This window comes from Micropterus salmoides, unplaced genomic scaffold (assembly GCF_014851395.1).
Source record: "Micropterus salmoides isolate LMB-PRFRI ecotype aquatic unplaced genomic scaffold, ASM1485139v1 Ms_hic_scaffold_2, whole genome shotgun sequence".
Lineage (NCBI taxonomy): Eukaryota > Metazoa > Chordata > Actinopteri > Centrarchiformes > Centrarchidae > Micropterus > Micropterus salmoides.
In genome coordinates, this window is record NW_024041150.1 from 12,285,364 (window position 1) to 12,306,678 (window position 21,315).

General features: G+C 38.8%; 1 protein-coding gene across 2 annotated transcripts; it reads left to right on the top strand.

Annotated features, from left to right (window-relative positions):
• Positions 1–5: 5 nt before the first annotated feature.
• spata6l (spermatogenesis associated 6-like) lies at positions 6–18,395 on the top strand. Of its 2 annotated transcripts, XM_038730343.1 has the most exons (13): positions 6–141; positions 1,850–1,987; positions 2,235–2,283; positions 2,867–2,908; positions 3,096–3,220; positions 3,656–3,748; positions 4,640–4,903; positions 12,764–12,863; positions 13,084–13,130; positions 14,015–14,136; positions 14,436–14,529; positions 15,438–15,526; positions 18,186–18,395. In XM_038730343.1, exons 1-12 carry the CDS (start codon positions 94–96, stop codon positions 15,501–15,503), a joined length of 1,188 nt encoding a protein of 395 aa, XP_038586271.1. In that variant the 5' UTR covers positions 6–93; the 3' UTR covers positions 15,504–15,526; positions 18,186–18,395. The 2 variants fall into 2 exon arrangements, with proteins under 2 accessions (XP_038586271.1, XP_038586272.1); XM_038730344.1 differs by lacking the exons at positions 14,436–14,529; positions 15,438–15,526; positions 18,186–18,395 and having other exon boundaries at positions 12,764–12,859; positions 14,015–14,035.
• Positions 18,396–21,315: the final 2,920 nt, after the last annotated feature.

The following is a 21,315-nucleotide window of genomic DNA, read 5'->3' on the forward strand; positions in this document are numbered from 1 at the left end:
GCGACGCTAACCAGAGGAGAGTAACGTTACCTTTTATTCAGCTGAAGCTGCAGAGGGTTCGTCCGTATTATCACCTTTTGATAGAAGAGTCAGATGTCTCGAAAAGCACTAAAAGTGGTGGTGGAATTAAAATTCAGAGCGGTAAGCCTTGTCGTTTTCTGTATTAATTCTTTAAGTTAAACGCCCTCCTGACAAGTTAGCCGCTAACATACACTGGGTTCTGTAAGGACACATCAGACACCACTCCACCTAATGTTAGTCATTTTAATATGTTTTTACCTACATAACGTTACGTTTGTTAGCGCGGGACTTACAGTGGTGTATGCATTCGGCATGTAATGCTCCAAATACTGTTAGTTCAAAACGTTAGCTAAATTTAACCTTTCTTTGACTCACCACCAAGTGTGTCTGCGCAACAGCTGATGTTGTGTATGAAACAAAAAGGGTTTTAATTCACCTACTGGTAATGCAGAAAAACGGAGACTGTTGTAGAGCGCGACTGTGGAAGCACGGCAGGAATGACGGGGGGGGGGGGGGGGGGGGGGCACTGTGACCCCCCCATTTCTTGTGATTAGTGGAAGTGACAGTCGAGAGGACAGGGAAAGTGTAGGTTCAGGGAGCCACAGTGGAGAGACCCCCCCCTGAATTTCACCTGTACTTTCTTACCTGTACTTGTAAATATTACAAGATATTTCCGGTTGAAACTTGACATGATACGATTTTGGAATTAGAGATGATAATGCAGCCTGTAGTTTATGATAGTGTCTCTGGTTCTGGTTCAGCATTGTGTGGGTCTTGAGAGGTCATGATGGTCTGCTGTGTTGTCTGGCTTTCTGGCGGTTTTGCTCTTTGTGACCCCTGACTACAAAAATTGTTTTGTGGTATAGGGCACCCATGAATTGTAGTAATGAATTTGATTGATCATATTTTGACCTAGAAAAAACACTCAGGGTGGAAGCAAAACTCTTGTTACTGCAACAAAGTCATGTTTTGTGTAGGCAACTTATCCATCTATGTTTTATTTTTAAATCGGTAATTTTAATTTTACTTAAGTACTTTTTATCACATCACCCATAGTCATCCCCATATAAAACCCCCAGCTTGTCTCCCTTTGGAAAACAGCCATCTGGAACTGGGGCCACTTGTGGTGGAAGTTAGAGCGCTCTGTATGTAGTCATAGAACTGGTGTTACATCCAGGTAACAACTAATTTTATTTTGTACCTGCTCTACCCTCTAACTGGCCCTGCTGTTGGTTAACACCTTGGTCGAAGGCTGTACCAAACCAAAAAACACCTCAGACTGCTCCAGATGATACAGCAAACACAGAATAAACATATTTTGATGTATATTTGTCAACCAAAAGGAAAAGTTAGGTGTAATGAGGATCAAACGTATTGTGAGGCAACATGCCTCCCGGATCTGCCCAAGCAGAAAGCCAGCAACCTCGCCAGCTGATGATCCAGGCAGAAGACATTGAAATGAAGGAGCAGCCTTGTCCTTGTATTTCAATGAGGAGCTAGTTTTTACAATACAGTAAATACACGATGCTGTCAGACAGTGTGGATTAATGATTAGATATTTTCAACCTTAAAGCTGCTTCAGTGGGAAATAAATCTATGAACATTAGAAACTGGAAGCAGGAGAGATTGCTAGTCAAACTGGATCGCAAGTGAAAAATGTGGCCTCCAGTGTTGGAGAGTTCCTTAAATCAGCAGAAAGTAATTTGTAAAAAAAAGTATTTGGGACATTAGTCACCCTCCACCAGCAGCCAGTAGAAAATTACTTATGCACAGCACAGCTTTTACTTAAAACCACTTTTAACTGAGCTTGGTCCTCCACTGTTCTCAGGTTTCTTGTCCTGGAGTTCATTTGTCAGCCAAGGATGATATCTACCTCAGCATGTGCTTCATGGGACAGTACCGTCAGTCTGATTGTCTCCCTGCCGTCTTTCCTCTGCTGTTTCATGAGAAGATGACCTTTGAAAAGGCAGGTAGCTGAAGTGTAATACATGAAATGTGCTGTTGCATTTTTTAATAAAATTTTTAAATTAGTGATTAGTTAGATCCAGTTATTGTCATTATAAATAAGTTAGTTGAAACATACCTCTATTAAATGACATAAAACTTGCCATGCCTGCACAGTAGATACCAACAAGAATGACAGCTCCTGTTGTATTAATATTGTAAAATAAGGAAGCTAAATAAAAAAACATGAATGTTTTGTTTCCGTTTAGATTTTCAGGCATGCAGTTGACCCTGGAGACATCGCTGTAATGCTTGAGTGTAAGTTACTTACTATTTGGATCATGTATACAGTTACAGAGTCTGTGGCACCTATCATATTAGTTTACAAACTGATGTGGTGGCATATTCTTGTTCCTACGTCTTTTTCATAATTTAAACCATTAAATCCAAAATTCTTCATAAATGAAAAGGGTGTTTTATATTTTATGTTCAGTCATAATTATGACCAGGGGAGCACAGTGTCCTTACATAACGACGTACAGAGCACATACGTGTTTTAAATCCGCTTCTATTTTATCACACAAACAACTGAAGTATGTAGTAATTACCAGATAAACATGTTTATGCTTGAACAGATATAATGTAAACTTATAACAAATAAGGTTATTGTAAAAGTATATTGCAGTATGTATCTCCTGGTGCACGCTGGCTGCCGGCCTCTTACTGCAGCTTCATACATGGAGATATCAGTATGGTGTCAGGCTGTAGGGACTGTTGGTGTGTGTGTCCAGACAACAGGAAAGAGTAGCTGCCAGTTTTCTGCTGTGACACTATTGGTGATGGTCTTCTTGACATACATGAGTCTATGGATCTTTCTAAACGTGCTACCTTTTCTCTTCAGATGAGACGGTCAGAATTGAGCTGGTGCAGTTGATTCCTCCAGGTGAGGTTGTTCATTTGTTCCACTGGTTAAAATTACACCTATTACTGCAGACTTTAACCTAAACCTTACTCCTCTTTCCTGTGTGCACACAACAGTGTGGGACACGTTCTTTAAATTGCCCTTTATTGCCAATTCCAGCCTGAAAGAGCTGTGTCGTGGTGTAAGAGAAGTGTGGTTGTGTTTGCAGTGGGGGACACTCTGGCCTGCTTTGAAGAAGATGCTCGACATTTCTTATTCCCAGAGCCCAAACTGGTTCCCTCCTTCTCTGGAGTAGATCGCGAGGTTCTGATGACCCGAGCACCTCACTTTTCAGTAGGACCAACCCTCTGACACCTTTAATCGTGCAATAATGTTGTTTACTCTCACCATGTGGCACTATGTACAGCCTTTTCACATAGATTCATGAGCAGAACCTTCTTTTTACATTTATTCAGTGACTGTAAGTGAATGATACCCTCTAAGACACCATCAAGCTTCTAATGCAAGTTTTATTTTTATTACTCAGCCTCAGAAAACCAATTATTAACGTCTTATTTGATCATTTTAAAAATACACATTTTCTTTAACTGAATTTCTACAAACTATGTTTTTTTTCTGTCACCTGGTTTCTAATTTTATAGTAATTAAACTACATTTCTGGACCACAGGCCTTGGCCACAGTAGCAGAGGAAAAAATTATAACTGAGTCTGATCTTTGCAGTTTCATGTTATATGGTACAAATATTTCCTCTCCTCTCTTTTCCCCAGGGTATCGCTCCAAGGTTGGAGTTTTCCAGCAAAACAACCATCATTGAGTGCTCAGCTGATGCAGAGATCAACATTTACCCCAATGTACCCCTGGTAAAGTGTATGTTATGTGACTCAAAATGTATGTAGAGGATGTGTAATAAATACACAGCATCACTTCTGATGTGACCACATTAACTGGGTAGATTAGACTAAGCCTCCTTCTTTTAGCCTATATTTGCTTACATTTTGTTAAATTGGCCCCATTAAACGTAGCTGAATTAGCTGTTGTACCTATGGATGTAGAGACAACTCTCCCTGGATTACTGTGATGCTGAAGAAAACCTAAAAACATGATTCTCAGGCAAGTTGGCTAAGTTATGACTCAGAGATGCGAGAGTGTGATTTCTTTGACGCAAATTTTAGCTATCGGGCTAATGTACCTTCATCGACTTCATGAGCTGTGTCACAACTGCTGACCGAGGTGATGACCACCCAAATCAGCAGTTCAAACTACAATAACTGACTTCCTGTTGGTTTTTTAACTCCGACATACACCTGTTCCTTTCACCTTGCACAGTATCATTCCAAGGACCCCTTCAACTCTTCCGTGCCCCCATGGGGAGGCCTTAAAGTTTGTAAACCTCTGGTTTAGAGGATCTAAGACCTAAGGCTAAAAGGATATGTAATAAGTAAATTGTATAGGAAGCCAATGCACAGGTGTGATGTGGTCTCTTTTTTTGTTCATTTAAAATCTGGTTGCTGAATTCTGAACTAGTAGAAGTCATGTTAGTTGCTTCTGACTGAGACAGGAAGACAGTACTAGTCAGGACGAGAAAAGACAAAGGCTTTGAAAACCCTTTTATATCTCTGCTAAACAAAACTTATTTTTATTTTTAACTGCAGAAAGCATTATTGTACAATCCACTTGACCTAGAAAGCCCAGCTGCATATATTATCTTTATGCTGCAGATAGTTTTGAGACATCCACTCTTCTGTTTCCAGAGGCCAGTGATAAAGAGGAACAGGAAACACTCCAGCAGACCCAGGACCTCCTCTCCTCAGAGGAAACAACCTCAAACCCTTGGAAGGAGACGAGGTGGCAGGGCGTATAGAGAAAGACGCAGCGCCAGGTCACCGTCATACATTCCCCGATCCCAGTCCCTGTCCCCTCTGAGAGCTGGAAACACCCACCATCTGGCCCGGCTCAGCCTGGGTTCTGCAACACCCGGCCCTGCCGACTGGGACACAACCAGCACCTCCCAGCCTGTAAGCACAAAAAACACATCTTTATTTCTTTCCCAGCCAGCAGATGGCAGAGAAGAGCTAAGTTAGACAGCAGTTATTTTTATTTTCTTTCACTGACTGTATTCTTTAACTTTTATCTGATGCAAGTTAAAGAATACACCTCACTCACCTAATAGTACCTCTCCGTGTTATGCAATGTTCACTCTCTTTATTGTTAGGTTTGCTGCCACTAAGGTTTTACACCACAATTATTTGTATATGAGAGGAGTGTGTCAGTGTTCAAAGGACATTCAGGGCCTAAGTAATATAAAAAGCATTACTGATACTATAAAGCTAAAAAAGCCAATATACAATAGATTTTGTCTCTCCTGTTGTGATATGTTTTCAGCCTTTTCCACCAGACAGCCATCATGCTTTTGCTGATTTAAATGCATTTAATTCATTTTTGACCATGGGAATTGTAGTTTGTAATAGTAGTATTAAACTAAGTGATTTTAATTTACTTTCTCCAGAGCTTTCAGTTTTTCCATACTTAGGCTACCTCATGAAAACTGAGCAAAGGTGATTTGCTGATGATGACCATACGATATAGTTGAAATGTCTGGAAAATGTTAGTGGAGCTCGAAGTTCGAAGATTATTTTGTCAAGGAACCCCAAAAAACCCATACCGTCTTACGCACTTGTATATCTGTACATCCTGGCTCTTAAAAATAGTACTTAGCACTGTGTAGCAACCTAGCCTAGCTAGCTTCGCTGTCTACCAGTAATGGATAGCTAGCCTAGCAATTATGAGTGCTTGAAACTGGTGCTATTGACGTCCTTACTCTACTGAAAGCGATCTGTTGCTTTTTCTCTTCTGATAAATGTACTTATTTTAAGTCGCTTTGGCCAAAAGTGTCTGCTAAATGTAAATTTAAATGCAATGTTCCCATTGAGTTGGCCAGTTAACTGAGTTATTTTAAACATGCAGTTGTGTAGCCTCTTTAGAAAAAACTATAGGCCTATTTCTAAGCTGCTAAATCTTAAAAAAAAAAATTATTTTAGAGAAAGTTGTTGCCAAACAGCTCACTGACTATACACAACATTTTAGATAAATTCCAATCTGGTTTCTGTCAGAAGCATTCCACTGTGTCTGCTCTTCTCAGGGTCTCCAACAGGGCTGCCAATTTTTCTATTTAGTGTGAGAGTGACTATTTTGAGTGAAACCAAACCTGGTATCTAGGAATGTTCCTCCCTAGAAACTCGGTGTTAATCCAGAAACTGTGTTTCTTGCATTCCAGAGATTTTATGGAGGATTTTAGTTGTTTCCATGCAAGAGTGTAGGTTTTCCTTTCACAGTGGAGGGAACACTTATGTAGTGGGGGTCAGGGGTCACTCTCCGAGAAAAAAATTTAAACACCTAATTTCCTGCATTCCCAGAGGAAAAATCTTTTGCTCAGAATAGTCTTTTCTTTAACTCTTGAGAAAACACTAAGATCTCAATAGTAAATCTTGTTGAGATCACTCCAATCTGAATTGTTGCTCCTAAAACCCCTTAGGAGAAAAGGATGAGGTGAAGTGAGATTGAGGTTTTGAGACTTGATGGACAAATGGATACTGAATTTAGATTACAATAGGATAAATCAAAGTAAAAGATGAGATCTTTTTGAGTTCATTAATGTCTTGCTTATTGCTCCTAAAAAGCAGTTGGGCGCTCTGGAGAGATGTTCATGAGTTTGATTGTATTACATTACTGTCTGTGCTTAGAGAACCGTGCTAGAGACCCTGAGCTGGATTTGAACCCCACTCCTACTGTTCAAATGGCAGCAACACTGCCGCTGCACCATCCAGCTAAAAATAATAATGGTGGACTTATTGTCGTTAAATAGAGTACAATTTTCCTTTACTTAAAATAGGAGAAATACCATATCCACATTTAAAGTCCTAAACATTCTACTCAAGTAAAAGGTATGAAAGTATTCCATAGTGAATGTACTTAAGTAAGTGCTCATTCTGTATGACAGATACTTGTTGTGTATCAGTTCTTGCGTGCATTCGGTCCTTAATGAATTAATCTCTAAACATCATGTCAATGTATTGGGTGTTCCAGTTATACTGGCTGTGACCTTAACCAATTGGAAAACAGGACATTTGAAAGTGCATTATTTTCAATGTCAAAATTTATTTTATTTTTCTCCGTAACTTGTAACAGATAATTAACAATAAATACAATAAGGATTTGGAATTAAGTGGAGTAGAAGTACAAGCCCCCATAAAAAGAAAGTACTCAACCTCAACATTTGACGTAAGTGAAGTAATTGAGTAAAATAACCCCTAAGTGGGGTCACTAAGACAAAACTGAGAAATATCTTGGAGCTTTTTTTCTGGACTGAAATTACACTTATTTAAGATACTGTAGAGATCTCATCTTTTGATCAGAGTAAGACAGAGATGAGTTATTTGCTTCTGAGGCCAATATGAGAAAACTGAGACATATTTGAGAAGAATCATGAGATCCCAGTAGTCATAGCTGAGTTTTCTTTGAGCTCTTTCTCTGATCTCATGGTCCAATGTTCAGGAGACTTCAATTAGACTTATTTAAGATCAGTTCGAGATCTCTTGTTTTGATCAGAGTTAGACATGAATTAGATTTTATATGGTTGTTTCTCCTGAGATGAATTTGAGAAGTGGGAGAAAAGGCCTTTATTCTCACCTTGGTATTAAAATTAGCTCATTTGTGTCTAGGAGAAAAGAAGGAAACAACTATGAGATCTCATCTTGGCTTTTGCTTTCCTAGGGGTTCTGGTGACATTTTACGCTCCAATTTATAGTGGAAATGTTTTTATTTAGGCTATGTAAAGGGAAACACAAAACTTAGGAGCAGGGAACAATCACACATTTAAAAATATAACATAATATAATTATTCTTCTCTCCTCTATTGTGTCTTTTGTTTGGTGAATGACAAATTTAAATGTGCATGTGGCACCTGTTCACGTATTGATTATACGTTTAAACATTAATATCTGTATTAACGATCTAAGCAGCTTAGAAGCAGCTAAAGCGGGCGACCCTGTGGGGTTTAAGAGGTTTTATACATCCATAGAACTTAAAAACAGACCAGGAGTCTAATGGAGACAAGCTTTTATTTGTCAAAATGTGTTCCCACACCAGGCCAGTAAACGGGGTAGGCGGCTATTTGGGACTCGGCTATTAATTGATATTTTTACGGTACTTAAAAAATGGTGTAAATAGTAAAACAATACAAACGCGAATGGGCCAAATAAATGCGTTTTAAGTTTAGAAACATTTTGAGACCCCCCTCCCTTGCCTCACAGTGGTTTGGTCCACTGCCTGCTTTCCCCCTTTACATCACCTACACTCACAAGTCCGGTGAGAGAGAACAAGTCTGAATTGCTTCAGAAGTTGTGGAACTCCAATGCAAGGCTATTTTATTCATTTTAAAGTCAGATGAACTTATTCTTTTCTCTTTAAAACAGATGATGCTGAGTCATAAATAAATTAGTCATGACAAAAAATTATGATAACCATTTTATTTTTCCATGTGTTCGAGAGATTATAACCATACCTAGCTTGTTAAATAACTTGCTGGATAGTTATTCACCCACTACAGCTAACACAGCCATAAGCCTGTGTGAACTGATATTAGGCTAATGGAGTTACTAGTAGAGCTACTGTTGTGTTGGGTTTCGCTCAATATGATGTCACGTCAGTGATAAATTCATTCATTTTAATTCATTTATAAACTCCTGGATGTTAGTTCTTGTCCAATTTTCTGCTAATTTTCCAAACTTTCTGCACCTTCAGAATCTCTCCCACATATCTGTGTTCTCTGACATGTCTAGAAAATATAGTATAAATAATATAACGAGACTAATGTCATCATTTAATGAGAAATCATAATATTTTTTAAAAGTCTACCTGCCCTGTACTCTGCTGTACATTACATTATTGCTCTGCTGGTAGTTTCCCCTTCAAACCATCTGAAAGATACACAGCCTGTTTGGGGCTGTATGTTAGGAAGGGGTACAGGTGGAAACGTAGTAACTGAAAGTAACTGAAACACTTCATCAGGCAGAAATCTCACCAACAACTCCCGAACAGAGCAAGGTTGTGGTTCAGTTTTTGCATTTTTATATTGCAAAACTCTACCAGCTACGTTACCACTTTGTCAAAACTGTCTCACAACGCGAGAGCATGTACACTTGATTTCGCATCAGCTGGGCAGAGTTGAATCACACCGATTTGTCGTTATCAGTTAAAGTGTCTCTCCAATGACAAACTGATGTCTTCTGATGCGGGTGAATGTTCTTTTCTGGCGCTGCGGGATCTTAGTGCAGATTTTGATACTGCAGACTGGGTGTCTCTGGGACTCCATGGACTGGTTCTTCTGTTTTTCTGTGTCGCTTGGTCCTTATATGTGTCAAACCCTATTTTCTTTTCTTCATATATGTAGTATTATTGGTCCTTTGAAGTAGTTTGCCCAACTCTCTTCCTTTAGACATACGTTATGCGGCCTCGATTGACGCCTTCAAAGAGCAGCTAAAGACATTATTTATTCAAACTGGCCTTTGTCTCATTGTCTAATGTGTGCAGTCTTGAGTGTTTTAAAGGCCCAATATTGCTTATGTTGTAAATGTGTGATTGTTTTACTGTTTTATGAGTTTGTTGCTAATGTTTTATTGTTGTTTTGATGGTCTAATTTCTCAGTGTTTCAATGTCTCTAATTTTCTCTTGTAAAGCACTTTGTGACCTTGATCTCTGAAAGGTGCTATATTAAATAAACTTTAATTACTTCTTTACTCACCTACACTGAAATTACTAACAATTAATAAAAACATCTTTTCAAACAAATTTGAAAGAGAATTAGAGTAAAATATTCAAATGTGAAGTTTCAGTGAGAATTAACATTTTTAAGCTAGACTATGTAACTGTGGCCACAAGTGGCAGTTACAGGATAATAGCACATTGAATTTTCCTTCACTTCCCAAAATTTTCATGAGTCCCTTGCTTTAAAGACATCATTGTACGAAAGTCAGATGTGCATTCCCAGATCAGTGGGGGGCACTCATGCACGATATGCACATGGACACGCGCATTTGCCAGTATCAGCTACAGAATAGTGGCAGACAGTTTCGTTCAGCTCAGCAGGGACAACTAAGCTTATATAACTTCTCCCTTGTGATTTGTGTGCATGAGTGAATAAGGTGAGAATCTGCTTACGTTTCTTCAGCTGTAGAGCAAGTTCATTTTCTGTTAAAGGTTCAGTGTGTAATATTGACAGGAATGCAATATAAGATCCATAACTATGTTTTCAGTGGTGTGTAAAGATCTTACATAATAAACCATTATGTTTTTATTACCTTAGAATGAGACATTTATATCTACATAACCGTGGGCCCACCCTTCCATGGACATCATCACGTTGCATCATCATGTTTCTACAGTAGCTGAAAACAGACAAACAGCGCTACAGAGCACGTTTCATCACTACATTCTGGTTGTTCTACTTCTGGTAGAATTCAGGCAGTGTAGACACTCATCACTATGTTCACTAAGAAGTAGTAGTAGAAGTAAGTAGTAGTAGAAGTAGTACTAATATACAGCAGGGGTCTGCAAATAAAATTTGCAATATTTGCAACATGTTCAACCATTAGATGGTGGATGAGAATATAAGCCATGATATTGAATTCTATCAACATGTTGTTTGGTTAACTCAGTCAGTAAGGTGCAGGACTTGCAACCCATGGGTTGATTGTTTGATCCTGCCTTGGGGTATCTTTTTGTTTTCTCTCTTCAACAAATGGATTCTGCAGCAAATGTTTCTCAGATCACGGCATGTGCTGCACTGTTTTTGTTTCGGTGTTTGATCCGCATCCATCAACCTACAGACGCTTTTTCATTTCCCCAGTGTCTCCAGGCTGAGGAAATTTAGGGGAATCACGTTTTCTGACGGCTCTTTCAGAGGTGTGTAAGGCAGGCAACAGACTCTTTTAATGCCCTTCAGAATTTTTCAAAGTAAAAGCTCAGTTCAACTCCAAATACTGCTTGACAGTAAACAAGCTTCTCCCACTTTTATTTTTTAGGCAAAACCACTAAAGAGGAAGTGATTATGTCAGTAACTGTTGCTGCCATGACTGAGATCTATTTCAGCACCACTATTAAAGTATTTATTATCAAAGCACCATAATCAGGCTGTCGGCAAGATATTATTGTTGGCGGGCAGTTTTGGCGAGGGTCCATAATCACAGAGACAATAAACATGTTTCATTTGTCACTGTTTGTATAAACTTTATCTAATGTGTGGTTTATAATGGACTGTGGTGCAGAAACAGTGACAGTGTTTCACACTCTTGGCTTACATTGTCCATGTTGTCTGTCAGTGGCCAAGTCACAATAACATTTACTGAATACTTAAGTAAATATAATTTCTTAATAAATATAACTAAAGAAACCTCATTTCTTGACTGGCCTCTCTGCTGTCTCAGAAGAGACACCTTTTGTGCTGTCAGCCACCGTAGCTGTCCGATGCTCTTTGAAAGGCTAGGGGGCAGTGGTAGACTGGACAGATGGCTGCAATTCACAACCCTCACCACTAGGTGTCACTTAATCTTACACACTGAAGCTTTACCATGCATGCCTTTGTGTATTTCTCAGTTTCCATTTGTAAATGTTGTCTTGTCTTCAGATGTGCTAGCTTGAATAGTGAGTGAAGGCTATTATGGGTTATGTCAATAGGTTATCTGAACACCAAGTATAGCAATTTTTATGTAAGGGAGTTTTCCACCAGATTTGTTTGGAAGATTTGAGATTTCTAATAGAAAGCCCTTATTTGAAAGAACTGGATTTAAAGATATTTTTCCATTGTTAATTTCCAGAATCACACCCATTCACTGTTGTAACCTGTCACTGGAATAAATAAAGAATCCTCTCAGAATCAGACATTTGAATCATTGATGTCAGTTAAATAACAATATCTATCTAGGATTTGCTAATGATAGCTAAAGTCAGCCTCCATAAGCCACAGGTCACACCAGACATAGAAAAGCAAAACCCCTGAGTGTACTGAATTATTCCTAAATTCTACTTTTCATTTGTAAAAAGAGGAACGTGTATTTTCTTTTAAAAGTTACATAGCCTCACTTTAAAGTTAAAGACAGTTTATGAATTGTTGTAGCGTCATGTTAAACCAGTTTCCAACATTTTGCGGTTTTGACAGCTGGGTGTAGTCTAGAAGATATATGAGGATTGGTTGGTGATATTGTCTACCAGTGTTAAAATTAAATAATATTGTAAATGTCTTTTGTGGTGTTCTCCATTGCTAAAAATTGTCATATGTTAATCACTAGTATTCAATTCAATTTTATTTATATAGCGCCAAATAACAACAACAGTTATCTCTGAGTGCTTTTCATGAAAGAGCAGGTCTAGACCATACTCTATGATGATATTTACAGAAGCCCAACAGTTCCCACCAAGAGCAGCACTAGGCGACAGAGGCAAGGAAAAATTCCTTTTAAGAGACAGAAACCTCAAGCAGAACCATGGCTCAGGGTGGGCGGCCATCTGCCTCGACCGGTTGGGATAGAGAGAGAGAGGGAGAGAGAGAGAGAGGGCAAGAGAGGAACATAGACAGAGAGAGAGGGATGGAAGGCAGCCTACACAGTATACACACAGAGGTACAGACATTTTAGTAATTAGTATACACCAATTTCAGGAAACATTTTATATTTGCAGTTTGGAACACCTACTGCATGAGTTGTTACCTTATCACAATAAAATGGTCCAACCTCTTTGCCAAGAGCTTGAGCCCTAGTTGTGTTCATCCTGTAGCAGTTTGACCTGCAGGCCTGCTCATTATGTGCTCTTTCTCCTGTGTGTAGATGCTGGCTTCGTGGCCCGGAGCCAGTCGACCTGCCTCGCCCCACCACTCTGCAGTGTTTAGCAACACCTCTTCACCTTTGACCAGGTCTTCATCCGTAGGTAGAATCTTTATATAAAGCTGATTGGTTTCTACTGAAGATGTTTATGGTTTCAAACTACTTCCAATAACAGCTAGTAAAATTTACCTTTATGGTTATACTGCTGTTGACATGACCTAATTCACTGTAACAAGCTGTTAGTTTGATGATGAAAACCTACTTACAGTCAGGTTTCTCTCACCAAAGAATATTTCTTTCTCCTCCTCTTTTTTCTGTTTTAGTGAGATTTTCTCCAACTGACAGAAGAAAATCTTTTTCCAGTGGTTTGGTAGGAACAATTTAATTTCCTCCTCTTTGGTCTCTCAGGCAGTTTTGGGGTTAATTAGATATGGTCCCAATTCATAACATAAGCATTAAAGAAATAGTTCAACATTTTTGAAAATACATTTTTCTGCTTTCTTTCTGAGAGTGAGATGACAAGATCGATACTAAACTCTGTGTATTAAATACAGAGCTGGAGTCATGATGTGATTAACCAAAGTTCAAAAATCACCTACCAACACCTCTAGAGCTTCCTGATTAGCTCTCTTTCAAAAAAAAATCCACATGAAATGAAACTGAAATGTAAAAACATCACAGGAGTTGGAAGTTGTATTTTGGAACTTTGGACAGGTCCATGCTTCGCTTTATCTAAAAGCTAGGTAAACCACATCTTGACTCCAGCTCCATACTTAATAACACAGACATATAATAGTGTAAGAAAGCAGATAAGCATATTTACCAACATTTTGAACTATTTCTGAAATGCAAAACCTCGAAAAAAATACCTAAGACCTACAGAAATGTTTAATAATCTAAATTGAATTATGATCAGTTGAGAAACACAAAAATGTGGATTTGCCATCTGTAAGTTAAACTCTTTAAACATGTGCCTAAATAATTCAATTCATTCATCAGCTTTATTGGCATGAATGTATAACAACAACATTGCCAAAGCTATATATAAATTACATAAGAACATTTCATTAAATAAGTAATTAAAACTAAATATACCCTACTATTAGGTTATTAAAATCTGTAAATAGCTGCAACTGAGACCAGCATTAGAGAGTAAAATGAATCAATTGCAGAGGTGCACATGCATTAATGGGATGGATATCTGATGGTGAAAGAAACTAATGGAATGTAACTCCTCTGTGTTTCCATTGGCAGGTTGGAGGGATGTCAGAAGACAACTCCAGCTCTTCAGAAACACTTGACCCCCTTGACTACCACCAAGGTCCTGAGCCTTCAAGGATGGGGGGGTCTTACAGAGAGCAGGCCAGGCACAGCAGGTCCTTTTCTTGACTAGTTGTGAATATTGACATTCATAGTATAATCATGCACTCACCATAAAGGTAGATAAGGCAATCACAAACTTAAAACATAAATAATTCATGCTTTCCCAATAATGCCAAAAGTTAACAAAGCGTGCAGTCTTTCAGTAAGCTTTGGGGCTGTTGGAGGATGATTTCATCTGCTTTTGCTGGAGTCAAGTATTTGTGCTAAGCTAGCTACATCACTGGCTGATCTATCTCTGTAATAGTTGGACAGCAATTTTCAATCGAGTAATGATGACTAATAAATAATTCAGGTCTCAGTCCGGCTCTCACAAAGAATGGGAAGAAGTCCACGAGCGTGTTCGGGGACTCCTTACGACACCAAAAGCTGTACGCCGACTTGTCTATGTGAGTAAAACATTAGACTCACAACAACAGTGTGTCTTCCAGTCTAGTGTTAGACTTGTTGTCATTTATGCAGACCACCATATATCTTTTGCTTCAGGTGTGGATAGTTAATAGGAATGTAAGTACTATTATCATGTTTTTAATTACTACAAAATTGACCTCAACTGCAGAGGGGACCAAGTATTCATTTGAAACTGACTTACATTAGAGATTCCTTTATTTTCACTGTTTCATAAATATATCTTATCATATGTCAGTTAGAAGCTCCCTGTTTTCTGATCTGCTTTTTTTTATTGGTTGTTAATATAAACTCAAAATTTCCTCCATGAATGAAGTATTTCCAATTGCTTCCATTTCACTTCTTTTGATGGCTGTTAAGCTACTGTCAAGAAAACGTAACAATTCCTGCACAGAATTGATTTATTGGTTGTGGTCGGGATGCAAAGAGAATGTCAACAAATATAACAAAAAATGCTTCTGAAATAAACTGCCTCCCCGGCTTTAATTAGTGAATATAAACAGTATTTTTGTTGAAAACTCAGAGCAGCAGAGTGGTTAGTATGATATATATGAGGATGTCTACGGATGGAATTAGTGCTGTGGAATTTACCGTGTGAACTATTGTCGTACAGTTGATTTCATCTCTCCCTCCGTCTTTTCTTGCCCTTTATTAATGACCAACCTTATTTACTCTTGCTGGCTACTATTTGAGGCTCTTAAATGTGAAAATTTAAGATTTTCAAGAAGTTTCTCCTTTGTAGTGTATTTTTGAAGGCAGATTTGTTCCTGGAAGTTTTTGAACATAAGTTTGCTACTTTAATGTGTAAATAGTAGGAACAGGAAAACACTGAAGATCACAGATTCCGATTACAACAATGGAAGAGAACATGAGTGTTACTGTGTTTTAGGGGGCCACACACTCCGAGGTAGACGAGGTTTTAGCGCGGAGGTCCATCTCTCCAGGTCCACCGTGATGACCTGGCCAGGGTCCTGAAAGGTGAGGGGGACCTGCTCTGTGTCTCCATGACTTTAATTTTTCACTTTAAAAATGTTGTCCTGCATCCTGATCATGTAGTGGTAAAGATGCATATCATGTATTCACTACGTCCCTGGTTTGATTCATGTTAGTCACCTTTGTTGCTTGTCAAACCAGTATTTCTATAAGAAGGTCAGTATAACTTTTTTTTTCTTTTTACAAAAAAATGTCTCCCTCCCGCTTATTTCATTTCTGTGGGAAAATTGTGGCTTTCTGAGTGTGAACCAGTTGAAACTGTGTAAGGTCAGTGAAAATGCTGTCATTTTAGATTATGTTTCGATGGACAACCTCCAAAGCAATTTATGTGACTATAAAAATGATTGGAAGACTTAATGCTGTCTGCTTTTCCCTGACTTTAGATGTTTTATACATTTTTTTTAACATACAGGTGCTGGTCATATAATTAGAATATAATCAAAAAGTTGATTGATTTCAGTAATTCCATTCAAAAAGTGAAACTTGTATAATGTATACAATCATTTCACACAGACTGATATATTTCAAGTGTTCATTCCTTTTAATTTTGATGATTATAACTGACAACTACTGAAAACCCCCAAATCTGTATCTCAGAGATTAGAATATTGTGAAAAGGTTCAATATTGAGGACACCTGGTGCCACACTCTAAACAGCTAATTAACTCAAAACACCTGCAAAGGCCTTTAAATGGTCTCTCAGTCTAGTTCTGTAGGCTACACAATCATGGGGAAGACTGCTGACTTGACAGCTGTCAAAAGACGACCATTGACACCTTGCACAAGGAGGGCAAGACACAAAAGGTCATTGCTAAAGAGACTGGCTGTTCACAGAGCTCTGTGTCCAAGCACATTAATAGAGAGGCCAAGGGAAGGAAAAGATGTGGTAGAAAAAAGTGTACAAGCAATAGGGATAACCGCACCCTGGAGAGGATTGTGAAACAAAATCCATTCAAAAATGTGGGGGAGATTCACAAAGAGTGGACTGCAGCTGGAGTCAGTGCTTCAAGAACCACCACGCACAGACGTATGCAAGACACGGGTTTCAGCTGTCGCATTCCTTGTGTCAAGCCACTCTTGAACAAGACACAGCGTCAGAAGCGTCTCGCCTGGGCTAAAGACAAAAAGGACTGGACTGCTGCTGAGTGGTCCAAAGTTATGTTCTCTGATGAAAGTAAATTTTGCATTTCCTTTGGAAATCAAGGTCCCAGAGTCTGGAGGAAGAGAGGAGAGGCACAGAATCCACCTTGCTTGAAGTCCAGTGTAAAGTTTCCACAGTCAGTGATGGTTCGGGGTGCCATGTCATCTGCTGGTGTTGGTCCACTGTGTTTTCTGAGGTCCAAGGTCAATGCAGCCGTCTTCCAGGAAGTTTTAGAGCACTTCATGCTTCCTGCTGCTGATCAACTTTATGGAGATGCAGATTTCATTTTCCAACAGGACTTGGCACCTGCACACAGTGCCAAAGCTACCAGTACCTGGTTTAAGGACCATGGTATCCCTGTTCTTAATTGGCCAGCAAACTGGCCTGACCTTAACCCTATAGAAAATCTATGGGGTATTGTGAAGAGGAAGATGCGATACGCCAGACCCAACAATGCAGAAGAGCTGAAGGCCACTATCAGAGCAACCTGGGCTCTCATAACACCTGAGCAGTGCCACAGACTGATGGACTCCATGCCACGCCGCATTGCTGCAGTAATTCAGGCAAAAGGAGCCCCAACTAAGTACTGAGTGCTGTACATGCTCATACTTTTCATGTTCATACTTTTCAGTTGGCCGACATTTCTAAAAATCCTTTTTTTGTATTGGTCTTAAGTAATATTCTAATTTTCTGAGATACTGAATTTGGGATTTTCATTAGTTGTCAGTTTTAATCATGAAAATTAAAAGGAATGAACACTTGAAATATATCAGTCTGTGTGGAATGAATGTATACATTATACAAGTTTCACTTTTTGAATGGAATTACTGAAATCAATCAACTTTTCGATGATATTCTAATTATTAAGTTATTTCAAATATTTCTTTCTCTAGTACTGCAAATATGTAAGCATCTTATATTTCTGCAGTTTCTTTTTGACCTCCAAAAAATGTATCTAACAAAAGATAAAATAAAACCAGGCCTGGGCTTTGCCTTAAACCAGTTCTTCTCTCCTGTTCTCCATCTGATGTTACACTTTTATAACCCCTCACACATTCACAGTGAAACAGTTTTAGGTAGTTGCAATACTTTGCTCACCAGACTTCTCCATACTCACTCCATGTCGCTGCTTCAGGTGAGTTAGTTAGACAGAGTTAGACAGGTGCAGGAGCATAGAACAGTCTGCCGGTCATACTGTGCAGGCGCATGGAGCTGCGTTCTTGCCCACTGCTGTTTGCAACAGCATTTATAAATGCCAGCTGGCAGTATATAATAATAAAACTATATTTTAAGAGGTGTGAAACATCGAATGACACATTTTTGATGAACAGTGACAAATATGTTGCGTTTCCTTTCTTCACAATAAAAGCCGGACCGTATTTCACCTGTTGAATGCTTTTAATTTGAAGCAGCTTTGATTTCAAAATAACTGTAAGTACCAAAGCTGCAAAAGAAGAAGTTGTATTATTGTTGTACCTGATATCTGTCTTTTTCCTCTCCTAGGGAAAGAAACCATCACATTGCCAATGAAGTCTTCAGATGTCAAGACTGTCCTGGTCTGTGTGTGTGTGTGTATGTGTGTGTGTGTGTGTGTGTGTGTGCAAAACAGAGAGGTATTTCACTGCAGTGGTTTGATAATTGTCCACACACCCTGTATTAATTGACTGTCAAAATAGTGTGTTTTATGTAAAAATAAATATTTTAGAAATCATGCATGTGGTGTAACTGTTTGAACACAGCCAGGAGGCAGTAGTATGACGTCATAAGTCACTATCCAGCTAATCTATTAAGCTGACATTGCAGAGTCCTCAGGTAAATCAACCAAAGACTATTAAAAGCAAATTGTGTCTATGGCGATGCAGCTTTGTGTGACCCACTGCCATATATCAGAGAAATAGCTGCTCACTATGACTATGAGGCATTAAGCACTGCTCTGGAACATTGTGAGCTATTGCAGAAGGGCTGTTGAAACAGAGCTGTATTTTGGTGTAATAAGCAATGAAGCTATAGGCCTTAGTGGCAAGTTTTAGTTTTTCTTGGTCAGTTGTAACAAAAGTCTTTAAATAATTCTGTCAATATAAGACAGTTTGGAAGTACCTGGGCCTGCTACCTATAAAGACAAGGAAGGTGTTAAGAAATGGCAGCTTATAGGCCTTTCTTTTGGCCCGGATCAGTCTGCTTTAGTTGCGGCATGCCAAGGCAAGCCCTTATGACATATGTTTCCATTACAGCTTTACAGCAAGGGATAGCCTAGCCATGCTGCTGTGGTTGTGCTTGTTAGCAGGGCTGCAACTCCCCCTTAATAGAGCTATGTCGTCCCCAGCTTGTCTCTGTAGATGAAAAGAGGTAAAGGAAGAGCCACCTCTACAAAACCTTTAACACAATCGTGCATAAACAAAATGTAACACACCTATTTGTATCAACAGCAGTGGCATGGATGATCCATGTAGTTTACAGTTCTCTTCCACAGTGCTAGTGATCAAGTCAAACAGCCAATCAGTGAGCGCGTTTGTTATGAACGCTGGCAGATCATGTGATGCCTTTCTGCTCGCGGACACTGTTCTATGCACATGCCTGGTTTTTATGTGCGCAGGTTTTGAGACTACCGTAAAACTTAATAGCCCAAGCTTATATTTGCTTCAGTTGCTGAACACGCCCTGCCTGTATTTGGGACAGGCCTTTAATTCCTTTTCCCACAAAACTCCTGCTCAGCAAAGATGGGAAATAGTACTACTATGGAATTGTTCATTTCAACCAATATGAATATTACGGATAATTTATCAATTATGAATCGTTCATTTGATCTAAACAGGCCATATAGGCCAACCTAATGCACACAGAGGGGCAGGCGTCTAACTGGGACTAGGCTTTTAATTTAAGTTTTACGGTGATTAAACACCATAAAAACAATGTGCACAATTTTGGACAGTGATGCAAGTATTGAGAACAATGACAAATAAGCTTTTGAGAGGTGTTAAAGCCCTACATACTTCACCTGAAATGCAAGAAAAAATGAGCTACTTCAGGTATGACGATTTTAAGAACTGATAAAAAAATAAGCAAAATTTTACCATGTACCTTATATTAGTGTTGAAGAAGGTTGTGTGGTAGGTGTTAACGAAGAGCTTGTCAAGAGACAGAACAGAATCAAACAAAACATTAGCAACCTTTTTTTATTTGCTTGCAGTTACACATAATGTAGTACATGTTGATTCACATACTGTGGGTACTCAAGTATTTGTCTGTACAGAGAAGGGGTTGGTTGATGCCAGTGTGCTTTTGAAATGTAGAATTCAACCTGATGTTGTGAGGGCTTATCTGCTGATCAGTATAGAGTTACAAACAAGCACCTTCATTCACACAAGTTTTATTTCAAATATGGCCCTTCTGGCAGTGTAGGGACGACTAAACACTGAGACTTAGACTGCATTCCTGACACAATGAATTTGGTAATTTTGACCTCCTGGGGAAAAGTAATGGAACCCTTTAACGTGAAAACCCAAATAAGATCACCAAAGGATGTAGTCATGTAATATCACACTAAAGCTGACAGTACTCTGTAAACACCATTACTCTATTGAACATTTTTATTATATTGAAATTAGTTATTTATCTCATTCATATCATTTGCATGATACTTTTGCATTTGCAGTTGTTCTTTTTCTATGCTAGTTAGCTACTAAAATTGCAAAATATTAACATATTAGGAATTATATAGGGATTTTTCTCCAAGTAAAGATTTTTCCCAGCTGGACCACTAAAATTAGCATGTCTAACTAGCGGGGAATTTCCGACTTCCAACTTCAAATGGAACACAGTACAATACGATATCGTGCTGTGAACTACGTTGGCAGTTTACTTCCTACCACAATCTGAGCAACAAACTACTAAGTAGAAGCTTGTAGTTGTCTCGTAATTAATGTAGATTATGTCGATCTGGTTAGTCATGTTGCATAATACATATCTCCGTTAGCATGTGATGGATAACATGAGTGTCATTGAGTGGTGTTGCGATGAATTATTGTATTTTCTGCCAGGAATTTATCAGACTCGAGTGATGGTTGAAAGTAAACCAAGCAAGGAAGGACCAGTTTTAACTTCAACCTAAAAACACTGGGAACATTAGCTGCATTGTACAACAGAAAACCGTCAACCCAGCTGGTTCCATGTCAAGTATTTTTGAAGTTGACTGCGGCATGGAGTCAGATACACAGCGCTCAGTTACAGACATGGACATTCATTATAGAAAAGAGCTCAAGACCACAAGCATCACAAGCTGTAAGCATCACAAGTAACAGTGCAGCCAGGGATCATTAACAGACAATTGGATAATTTGTGGCAAAGCCGTCAACCATCATTAACATTGTACAGAAGGTCACGCAGATTATTGCCATCATCAGCCTCACATTCCCACCTGGACATAAGAACTACCAAAATCTAATGGCTAGACAAGCACATTGTTGCTCCCTTGAAGATGAACCCTTCTATTTTGGACATTGCAGCAAATTATTGTTTATATTAATTTGTCAATTATTCGATTTATCAGTGCAAGTCTTGTTTTGTCCGACAGTGCAAAACCGAAAGACATCCATTTTCTAATGATATAAATCAATGAAAAGCAAAGCAGTGTCTA